At 42.0% G+C, this 11442-nt stretch overlaps 1 protein-coding gene across 2 annotated transcripts in view; it reads left to right on the forward strand.

Moving 5' to 3' along the window:
• The window catches only part of LOC117947745 (low-density lipoprotein receptor-related protein 1-like), a 90066-nt gene that overhangs the window by 44025 nt on the left and 34599 nt on the right, over positions 1-11442 (forward strand). For both annotated transcript variants that reach the window (XM_034876958.1, XM_034876959.1), the window contains exons 7-23: positions 1981-2143; positions 2543-2765; positions 3665-3854; positions 3959-4102; positions 4277-4513; positions 4692-4872; positions 5098-5320; positions 5500-5689; positions 5789-5911; positions 6213-6353; positions 6735-6860; positions 7437-7553; positions 7671-7751; positions 7857-8024; positions 9537-9719; positions 10133-10330; positions 10475-10720. In XM_034876958.1, coding sequence (XP_034732849.1) covers positions 1981-2143; positions 2543-2765; positions 3665-3854; positions 3959-4102; positions 4277-4513; positions 4692-4872; positions 5098-5320; positions 5500-5689; positions 5789-5911; positions 6213-6353; positions 6735-6860; positions 7437-7553; positions 7671-7751; positions 7857-8024; positions 9537-9719; positions 10133-10330; positions 10475-10720 — 2934 coding nt within the window. The remainder of the gene's footprint in view (positions 1-1980; positions 2144-2542; positions 2766-3664; positions 3855-3958; positions 4103-4276; positions 4514-4691; positions 4873-5097; positions 5321-5499; positions 5690-5788; positions 5912-6212; positions 6354-6734; positions 6861-7436; positions 7554-7670; positions 7752-7856; positions 8025-9536; positions 9720-10132; positions 10331-10474; positions 10721-11442) is intronic.

Genomic DNA, 11442 nt, shown 5'->3' on the forward strand with positions numbered 1-11442 from the left:
TCATCACTTTTCAGGAGGAATGAAGCATTATTTCAATGAGCTGTAAGGGTACCAACAAATTTGAGCACATCTGTATAACAAAAACAGGGGACCAATGACTGAACCCTGTGGAACCCCATGCTGAAGTGGGGAAGGATCGGAAAATGTGTTGCTATAGAACACACATTGCGGTCTTTCTGAAAGGAAAGGATCTCAACCACCTGGCCAGAGATGCCGAAGTATATCTCGATTCTATCCAATAAAAAATATGGGGGCCACAGTATCAAAAGCTGCACTAAGATCCAATAACAAAAGGACAGATGTTCAGTCTGAGTCAGCAGCCAGTAGCAAATCATTTACCACCTTTTGTGAGTGCTGTCTCAGTAGAATGTTTTGCTCGAAAAGCAGACTGCAGCGACTAAAAAAGATTATTACATAACAAATATTTTAAAAGCTAAATAAAGACGACTTTTTCAAAGACTTTTGATAGAAAGGCCAAATTAGAGACAGGGTATAATTTTCCAACAAGTTAATATCCAGATTTGGTTTCTTCAATAATGGTTTAACCACTGCAAATTTGAAGCAAGCCGTAAAAACTCCTGTGGAGAGTGAAATGTTTAGAACAATTAAAACATACAATCTTAATGTTGGCCATAGTTCTTTAACAACCCAGGCAGGCAAGGGATCCAGGGAGCAAGTGCTACCTCTTGCAATCGTAACAATTATAGTTAATTCAGCTAAAGAAATTGGCTCAAACTCAGAAAGGACCTGTCCTATAAAAGGTGATCCTGTAATAGCAGTCCTGTGTAGCAGTCTAATCTCCTAACATCTGACTGGGGTATCGCAGTGCGGATGTCCTCAACTCACTCATAAAAATACATCTTAAAAATGAATTGGGGATAGATATGTCAAATAATACTAGCGAGTGTGTGGAAATTGGTAAGACACTGATATTGTTAACTGAGACAGACAAACTCTAGCTTAGAACTAAATCTAATGTATGCCCATGCTGATGTGTAGGTTCAGACACAAATTGCGTGAAACTCAAAGACTCAATAACGTTTAAAAAGTCTTTTACTAATGGCTTATTGTCACAACAAATTTGGGTATTAAAATCGCCAACAATTTAAATCCTCTCATACTGAAAAACCAATCTAGATAAAAAGTTAGCCCACTCAGAATTAAAGTTGTCATTATAGTTAGGTGGACGATATATTACAGCAATCAAAACCACCAAAGGTTTAATTATAGTAAAAAGCTGCGATTCAAAGCTAGCATAAGGATCACAGTTCAATCTGTTTGCAGTTAAAATTGTCCTTGAAAAGTGAAACAATCCCCCCTCCTCTTCCAGAAAGTCTCGGAGTGTTGAGAAAACTGGTGTTAAAAGGACAAAGATCCATCAAGGGCGATACATCATCCTCGCGCATCCACGTCTCAGTTATAAACATAAAGTCGAGAGCGTGGGAATTAAAGAAGTCGCGAAGAACAAATGTCTTATTAGACAACGACCGGACGTTCAGAAGAACCACCTGGACTTTTATTTCTCAGTCAACCCGCGACGAATTGCAGTCCAGTATATGCAGGTTATCCACACAGAAGTTCTGTGTTATTGCTCAAGTCCATTGAAGGAGTTCAGCTTAGAAGGTGCATTCACTCTTTATCTGTCACCTTTTCTGTTTAATGTCCTCCCCCATGCTCTGATTGCCTTAATCAAAGACAGGTGGAGTGTTGGTAATGGACAACCTGGTAATTGGTCCCAAAGTTGGTAATTGGACCCAGTAGTGCAGGAAGATGACAGGAAGCTCATTAATTCTGCGCCATGATTTTGTTTTTTAAGATTGCTGGTGCTTTGGAGGAGAGGCATCATAAAGTGTGAGGTTTTAAAATGAGGCTGGTATATGACTGTACTCTCAAGAGACTCTATTTTGTTTTGATTTATTTTTATTTTTTCAAATGGTTCTGTCCTATCCTCTCTCAAATTCTCTCTTCTGCATCCCTCAGATGTGGAGCAGATGGCTATCGACTGGTTGACCGGAAACTTCTACTTTGTGGATGACGTGGATGACCGGGTGTTTGTCTGCGACATTAACCGGCAAACATGTGTGACCCTGCTGGACCAAGAGCTGTACAACCCTAAAGGCATCGCCTTGGACCCGGCCATGGGGTCTGTACTTCCCTTTACTCTTCTTGACCTAACAAGTACTCTCAGTTCAGTTTTAGCAACACTTGAGAAGAAAATGTTGTCTTATGATCAGACAACGTGCTGACCAAGCAGACGGTCAAAAATCAAAGCACTTCCTCCAGATGGAAACCTAGACAGATTCCTGTGCACTACATAAACTCTTCCATGTTGGCTTTTTCAAGTTCCTGATACTGACAAGCTAGTATATGATTCAGTTCCCTTTTCTTGAGTGTCACTTCTCTATTTTAATCCTTCTGGAAATCATTTGTAATTCATTATAGTTATTAACACAGATATGTCTTGTTAATACAATTCCCTTTTTGGTCACCTCACCATTACTGAACCCCTCCGTTCTTTTATGCTTCTCTTCTTTTGCCACAGCAAAGTGTTCTTCACAGACTATGGGTCTACGCCGAGGGTGGAGCGCTGTGATATGGATGGTCAGAACCGCACTAAGCTGGTGGACAGCAAGATTGTCTTCCCACATGGTATCACACTGGACCTGGTCAACCGGTTGGTGTACTGGGCTGACGCATACCTGGACTACATCGAAGTGGTGGACTATGAGGGAAAGAACCGACACACAATTATCCAGGGCCTGCTGGTGAGGTTTGAAAGATGGTTGGAAGGGTGCACAAAAAACACCCTAACATACACAGAGATGCAGTAAAGAATGAATATTTCTGATTGTTTAGCCCTCTTTTTAACGGTCAAAACGAACAGCTATAGCTCAGAGTGCCTTTTGACTTTTCAGTCTTCCCTTTCGATAACACAAACATCTGTTTTCCAAATCTGTATCATCATTGATTTAATATCATCATCCTTAGAGGCAGTACTGTTTTCCACTTATCTCCTGTATCTCCTGTAAAGAGATCCTGTCTCTCTTGGAGATACATCCTTTTTATTGCCTTGATTGATATAACTTAAAGAGTGTGTGATTTTCCTGGCGTTTGCCTCTCTAAACACATTAGTCTGGCCCTAGTGAAGCCTGGCTCAAACTTAAAGTAGAGTATCGGTCTCAATGAAATCAGGACAGCAGTGATGCCGTGTGTGTGAGAGAGGTGGGGGAGGTAATACGATCCCAAACTATACATCTTTTTGACAGTAGTGGAGAGCTGCACAGAAAAGACCCTTATGAAAGTAAGGCCTCTATCTGTTTAATAGCAGATTGGAAGTGGAGCCATTGTGCTCCCCTCTGCCAAGTTTACACAAACTCTCTCACAGTATCTCTCTGTCTGCCTCTGTCTGAGTCTATAGATGTCTGTCAGAGATTGCTTTTTATTTTTAGAAACCTGTTAAAACTATATTTTTTACTGATAAATACTTTGTTAGAAAAGTTTTAATGATGCAGATTTTATCAGACAGCATTCAAGGTAAAAAATGTAAACACAAACAATATCACAAAAGCCATGAGTCATGCGCCATGAGTTGTTTCACTGAGAGTCAGCATTCTCAGTAGAACACTTTTTTATTTTGCTGCTTTATTGTTTCACTGTATTTCAGATTGAGCACCTTTACGGACTGACTGTATTTGAGAACTACCTTTATGCCACCAACTCAGACGAAGGCAACCTCAACCCCAAGACCAGTGTGATCCGAGTAAACCGCTTCAACAGTTCTGACTTCCAGGTGGTGACGCGGGTAGACCGGGGAGCCGCACTGCACGTGTACCACCAGAGGCGCCAACCTCAAGGTACTCATTCAAGAAGGCACTAAGCTTTAGTGTTAACTGGTCCATGTCCATTAATAACAGTTGCCATTGCATAACTTATGTTTTCATGTCCCTTCCTGGCTTAGTGCGCAGTCATGCTTGTGCCCTGGATCAGTTTGGGAAGGCTGGAGGTTGCTCTGACATCTGTCTGCTCAGCAACAGCCACAAGACTCGAACGTGCCGCTGTCGCTCTGGTTTCAGCCTCGGCAGCGATGGAAAGTCCTGCAAGAGTGAGTATTAGGACTGAGAAGAACATTTAATTTGACAAAAGGAGAACCTTTCGATTAGTTTCACCCGTGATGATTGAGGATGGCAATGAGGTAAGGGTGGTTAGACAATCGCTGGCAGAAGTGATGAGTTATTCATTGAGAATGTGTTATTTCCTTCTTCATCTTCCTCTGCAGAACCAGACCATGAACTGTTCTTGGTGTACGGTAAGGGTCGTCCTGGAATCATCCGGGGCATGGACATGAACGCGAAGGTGCCGGATGAGTACATGATTCCAATTGAGAACCTAATGAACCCCCGAGCTCTGGATTTCCACGCCGCTAGTGAATTCATCTACTTTGCTGATGCCACCAGCTACATTATTGGCCGACAGAAGATAGATGGCACAGAGAGAGACACCATACTAAAGGAAGGTAAGAATAAAATGACAGCTTTTCACAGGATTCTAGGAACTATTTCTACTCTTTAACCAAATGCTGGAATTTAGGGAGGATAATAATCCAGGTTATTCTGGATCCTTTTCACTTTATTCATCATGTATTGGCAAGCTAATTGGTTCTTTTTCACACCGGCTTACTTTGCTTATCTCAGGTATTCACACAGTAGAGGGGATAGCAGTAGACTGGATGGGAGGTAATCTCTACTGGACAGATGATGGGCCTAAGAAGACTATCAGCGTTGCCAGGCTGGAGAAGGCTTCTCAGACCCGCAAGACTCTCATTGAGGGCAAGATGAGCCACCCTCGTGCAATTGTTGTGGACCCCCAGCATGGGTGAGGGGAGAGTATTGTTATTTTAATGTTTTTTCCTTCCCCATAAATGCTATGATGATGATGATGTTAACCCAGTTATAATGTTTGGATGAAACAGCATCCATCCTTTTCTTGGGATGATCTTTCTAACGTCATCTAAAAAGAACAACTAAAAGCCATATTTTGGCAGAAATGTCTTGTCTTACACAGCTTTTGAACATGGTTATACTTCTTCTCATCTCCCAGATGGATGTACTGGACTGACTGGGAGGAGGACCCCACAGAGAGCAACAGAGGGAAGATCAAGAAAGCTTGGATGGATGGTTCCCATCACCAAGTGTTCCTGACCAGCAAGACAGTGCTGTGGCCTAACGGCTTGAGTCTGGACATTCCCCAGGGCATCCTGTACTGGGTGGATGCTTACTACGATCGTATTGAGTTGGTTTACCTCAACACCACTGAACGAAAGGTTGGTAATGCTCTGGGAATATTTTTAGATTGTGGTGTATTGATGATGCACAATGATAAAATATATACTACATATACTACTCCACATTATTTAAAATGACAAGCTACTTTGGGATAATAATTGTTGAAAAGCGGGTAACATTTGGAAATCTAACCTCCGTCTTTTTCCTGATTTATCAGGTGGTGTATGAGGGGCAGGAGCTTAACCACGCCTTTGGCTTATGTCATTACAAACAATTTCTTTTTTGGAATGAGTACCGTGGTGGCAGCATCTACAAACTGGACCAGGTCACAAAGACAGTCACCCTACTCCGCAACGAGAGGCCACCCATCTTTGAGATCAGAGTGTATGATGCACACCAGCAACAAGGTAAATCTCTCTTCTACTCATGCATTTCACCTCATAACTTTCTAATTAATTAATTAATGAAACATTCCCCTTGTCTTCTTTGTTTGTCTTTTCCTGTAGGCTCTAATGCATGTCGAGTTAACAATGGTGGATGTAGCAGTCTGTGCCTTGTTATTCCTGACAGCAGGTCCTGTGGCTGTGCCGACGATCAAATCCTGGATGTTGATAATGTCACCTGCAAAGGTACTTAGCAGCTTTGCCAGTAGAAAGGTTTCACCAAAGATCAATGTGGAAGGTTAAGGAAAATTGATTACTCAGCAGGAGTTCAAGCTGTTAAAGAATTCTAGGCTGTACTTTACATTTGTTAGCTATTCTATACTCCGTCTTTGCCAAATCTGGAGAGAAGTTTTAAAGCAATCTCCACTAATATTTTTTTTTAACTTTTAAGAGAGCTGACCTAGGCAGTAAAATGCTTTGTTTTGGTGCTTGGCTCATGTCTGAATGGCCCATCTGTTTTTCCTCCTACCCCTGATCGCATCTCCAGCCAACCCCTCCTACGTGCCCCCGCCCCAGTGCCAGCCCGGGGAGTTTGCTTGCAAGAACAACCGCTGCATCCAAGAGCGCTGGAAGTGTGACGGGGACAACGATTGTCTGGACAACAGTGACGAGGCCCCTGAGCTCTGCCGTAAGTCTGCCACGTCATTGTCATGGTAACACAGCAACACATAGATAAACATTACATTTCTGTTTAAGGGTCTTGGCTAATGCGAACAGACAGAGTGCAAACCACTAATTTCCAAGACTGTCTCTTTCCATGCACCGTAATGTGACTGTAATTTCACTGGCAAGCTTTTTCCTTATCAAGCGATTGTGAGAACCATGGACTCATATTTGTCGTCGATGTTCTTTTTTTGTACTTAATTTAAAGTGACGTATTTTAAGGGTGAGAGGATTATGAGGGCATGCTGTATATCAAACAGAAAGCATTGACAAATTGGATAGCTTGGTGTCAAGTAAGAAAAAGCAAAAAAGAAAGTAAGAAAAGTTTTCTCTTTTCTTCCCCCAGATCAGCACACCTGCCCAGCGGACCGATTCAAATGCCAGAACAACCGTTGTATCCCCCTGCGATGGCTATGTGATGGCGACAATGACTGTGGCAATGATGAAGATGAATCTAACACCACCTGTTCTGGTATTTACAAACATGGACGTCTTTGTACTTGAATGTACATGAAGAAACATGAAATGACAGTTTTTCATTCAGTTTTTGGTTTGATTTGGCAATCATTTTTTGATCTGCAGCAGAGTTTTTACTTTATCAATAGATAGTTAAAAATTATATTAGTGAGATTATCCATGTTGAGGTTAAGAGAGAACATGAAAGTGATAATTGAGAAATACCGGACTAACAAAACTTTGGGCAGACAGTCCAGTTGCAACTAAAACAGACATATTGGTATCTGTTTTAAATCAATTCAGTTACAATTTGTGCGGTGGATGCCAGCAAGAATTTTCAAACAGTCCAGGAGTATCGATACACAGTATCAATGATAATGGACTGCGATTGTCCAAACAGCATTTGTTGCTTTTATAAGAGCTGTTTTGGTGTCTCAAAAAATGTAGATAACAAATTGTCTTAAACTTAATTAAGATAGAATGAGGGTATTTTTGGGGGGCAACTTTTTTTTTTCTAGCGATAGAAAATGGGAAATTAGATTACATTACATTTTACAGCACATACCTGTTTTGCAACTTGTTCCCCTGCCAGCTCGCACATGCCCACCGAACCAGTACCCTTGTGCCAGTGGGCGCTGCATCCCCATCTCCTGGACTTGTGACCTGGATGATGACTGTGGAGACCGCTCGGATGAACCAGACTCCTGTGGTGAGTCACAACTTGCACCTTTATGTAGTTGCTTTTTCTCGAATAGCAGGTTTTAGTTTGAGATGACAAATTTTCTTATTATTTTTTTTTACATATGCTCTCCTGACCCCTCTTTAGCCTACCCAACCTGCTTCCCTCTGACTCAGTTCACCTGCGCTAATGGCCGCTGCATCAACATCAATTGGCGCTGTGACAACGGTAAGCATCTTCTCAGACTTTCTTCACCTTCCGTGAAGCTGCATTTGAAAACAATCCATAATAACAATGAACTGAAATTAAAATCTTTTATGTGCTCATGTACAGACAATGATTGTGGGGATAACAGTGATGAAGCAGGCTGCAGCCATTCCTGCTCCAGTGTCCAGTTTAAATGTAACAGTGGCCGATGCATCCCAGAATACTGGACCTGTGACGGCGACAATGACTGTGGAGACTACAGTGATGAGACTCATGCCAACTGTACCAACCAGGGTGAGGGACAGTTACTGTGTAACCAACTGAAATAGCTCTGCTCAAAGAATTGTTTTTTTTGCTGCATTGTTTGTGCTTTTTCCAGCTGTACCTGAATCAAGCTCTCATCACATCATGGAATATATTTCCCTGTGTTTACATGTTGCTGTTTGCAGTTGTAAAGAGGTTGTCCTCCTCCACGTTTCATATCTTCTTTGTTGCATGCCCATGCCTGCCCTCTGGCCTGTGCTTATCAGTAAATCCTCTCTGTTGCTCTCTTCAGGATGTGTTTATGTTTTGTGGTTAGATAACAATTAAACTCTTTCATGGTCTTGTGAAAATGGCTCAGATGTTTTGACTCTGCTGCACTGATATTGATTTACATGTTTAAAATAGCTGGTTGCCATGCTTGGCTGATATGGAACATTGAGTTTTGCTGGTTAATCACTCTTTGTAACAATGACTGAGGCAGCATCATAGCACAGTGGGAAACCGCTGCCTGAACATTTGCTCCTGTAGAGAGAGAGATTGTCTGTGTGTGTGTGTGTGTGCGTGTGTGAAAGATATGCAGCCAACTGCCGTCAAGTCTCAGCATGCAAAAAAGGAGGCCCAGCATGACCTGTTGGTCTAATGAGCAATCTGTGTTCTGGGTGTTTGTTTCTGACTGTGTTCTGGGTGTTTGTGGTCTCTTTTGGTCTGCCGTCTGGTATTCATTAGCTGAAATAAAAAAGCAATACAATCATCTTCCTAGGGCTGGGCGATACGGAGAAAATTAAATATGGTATTTTTTACCAAGTACCTCAATATCAATACTGCAACGATATTGTAGTGTTGACTACTGGTGCTTTTACAAAATATTTACACAATGAGATTTTTGATAAATAATCACAAGTAATGTGGATTCAGTAACTAAGGGGGTAAAGGCCAGTAATGGAACAGTTACAACAGTCTGGTAAGTTCACAAAATGACACAATTGTACTGTACTGCAGCCTTTAAAACCAGGAAAAGAGACTATCCAAAATCTAAGACGATATCTATTCTCATATCATGATATTGATAAAATATTGATATATTGCCCAACTTTACACCTTCCCCTCCTGTATATTGTTGTCCTGTGTTGAAAGGTCCCTGGCCCATTTCCTCCTTTAGCCGTGCCAAGAACTGACCTTTGCCATGAGGGGATGTTATTGTGCCACCTTCCCACTGGTGCCTTTAATATGCATGTGACATCAGTCAGTGAGCTGTGTGTGTCACTGTTGTTTGACTTGGCTCAGCGTCAGGTTGTTAACCCAGCGTCCCAGCATACCCACAAATTAATTAATGACCAAATGGCTTATTCTTTGTTCTCTCCGTTTTTTGCCAAGTGTTTGTGATTGTGCGATTGCTGTTTTCTGGTTGTGATTCCAGTCTAGTTATTTTTCATTTGCTGACTTCTACTGGTATTTTATTGCTTCTTTGACATTGACTTTAACTGTACATTCCATCTTTTTTGTTGGCTAACCATCACACTTTTCTTGCTGTTTTCTCGCCAGCTACCCGTCCTCCGGGAGGCTGTCATGTCGACGAGTTCCAGTGTCGGATGGACGGCCTGTGCATTCCCATGCGCTGGCGCTGTGACGGGGACACAGACTGTATGGACCTGAGTGATGAGAACAAATGTGAGGGTGTGACCCACATGTGTGACCCAGCAGTCAAGTTCAGCTGCAGGGATTCTGGTGAGGAGGCTTTTAGTTGGGCGATAAACCTTTTGCAATGTTGTTGTTGTTATTACAGATAGGTTTTATTCTCTGACAGATGAAGACAAAACAATTAAAGGTTAAGTGCCTGGTCACACCAGAAACTGGCAGTGGAAAATGAATTTGTGCATCTGTTACGCAGCTATGTATTATGTAAAATTGGACGTTACAGGCTTCCTCCATTCTCTCAAAAGTCAGCACTGTCAAGAGGATTTTCAATTGGTCTATGGTTCATATTTGCGTGTTCAGCAACATAAAAAAGTATTTTATTGGAAGTATATCTTTGGAATAAATGCTGGTGGGACCAAGCCCTGAAACTTTAAAACAACTTTAAAAAACTTGTTTGTTTAAAACCACACAAGCTTAAAATATATATTTTTGGGACTTGCCAGCTCGCTGCATCAGCAAAGCTTGGGTGTGTGATGGCGACAGTGACTGTGAGGACAACTCGGATGAGGACAACTGCGAGGCATTGGTGTGCAAGTTGTCTCACCACATGTGTGCTACCAACGACTCCATCTGTCTGCCTGCTGAGAAGCTGTGTGATGGCACTGACGATTGTCCGGATGGCTCTGACGAGAAACTTTGTGGTAAAAGTCTTCATACACATAAACTTCATCGAGAAAATGTGTTCGGTACCTGGTTCTTTTGTTGTTTAGAAAACCACAAATAGAATGTACAACTCTCCGGTCTTGGATTTATTTCAACTCTTTCATCTGTTTGTTTGTTGTCAGACTTGTGTTCATTGGACAATGGTGGCTGCAGCCATAACTGCAGCATTATTCCAGGGGAAGGCTTCATGTGCTCATGTCCCCTGGGCATGGAGCTGGGAGCCGATAACAAGACCTGCCAGATCCAGAGCTTCTGCGCCAAACACCTCAAGTGTAGCCAGAAGTGCGAGCAGGAGAAATCCAGCGTCAAGTGCTCCTGCTACGAGGGCTGGGAGCTGGAGTCTGACATGGAGAGCTGCAAAAGCACTGGTAAGAAAAAATAGGGCCTTTTGGCGTAAAGACATTAACAAAGTGCTCATATTATGCTTTTTGGCTTTTTCCCTTTCCTTTGTTGTGTTACATATCTTTTTGTGCACATTATAGGTTTACAAAGTGTAAAAATTCAAAGTCCACCCCAAAGGGACTTAGCATCTCCAACAGAAAACACTCTTCACAAACTGCTCCATTGTTGTTTATTATTGTAGTTCAGCCTTTACTTCCATGACAAATGTACGTCATTTTGTAACACATGTTGTAATGCTCACCCAGCTGAAAGTGTGGCACTCCCTCTTGCTCAGCAACTGACAAGCTAGCAGTACTTACTGCGCATGTGCGACTCCCAGCAAAGATGTTTAAATGAGATGCCTCACTCCGTAGCCATAACAGAGAGCTCAACACATATGGTGAAAAGAGGTGCTGCGGCAATGTGCAGTACAACAAATATATAGTGTTTTCTGAAAGTTAAACCACATAAACCTATTCTGGTACAATCTCTCAATACAATTATGAACCTGAAAATGAGCATAATATGAGCTCTTTAACTCTAGAATTTTTTTTTGGTTTCACATTAAGAGCAAAAGTATTTGTCTTGTGCAAAAGGAGCTCTACAATACCGATTCTACTGTATGTGTACTGTATATACTGTGTGTGTGTGTGTGTATGTGTGTGTGTGTGTGTGTGTGTGTGTGTGTGTGTGTGTGTGTGTGTGTGTG

This window comes from Etheostoma cragini, chromosome 7 (genome assembly GCF_013103735.1).
Source record: "Etheostoma cragini isolate CJK2018 chromosome 7, CSU_Ecrag_1.0, whole genome shotgun sequence".
Lineage (NCBI taxonomy): Eukaryota > Metazoa > Chordata > Actinopteri > Perciformes > Percidae > Etheostoma > Etheostoma cragini.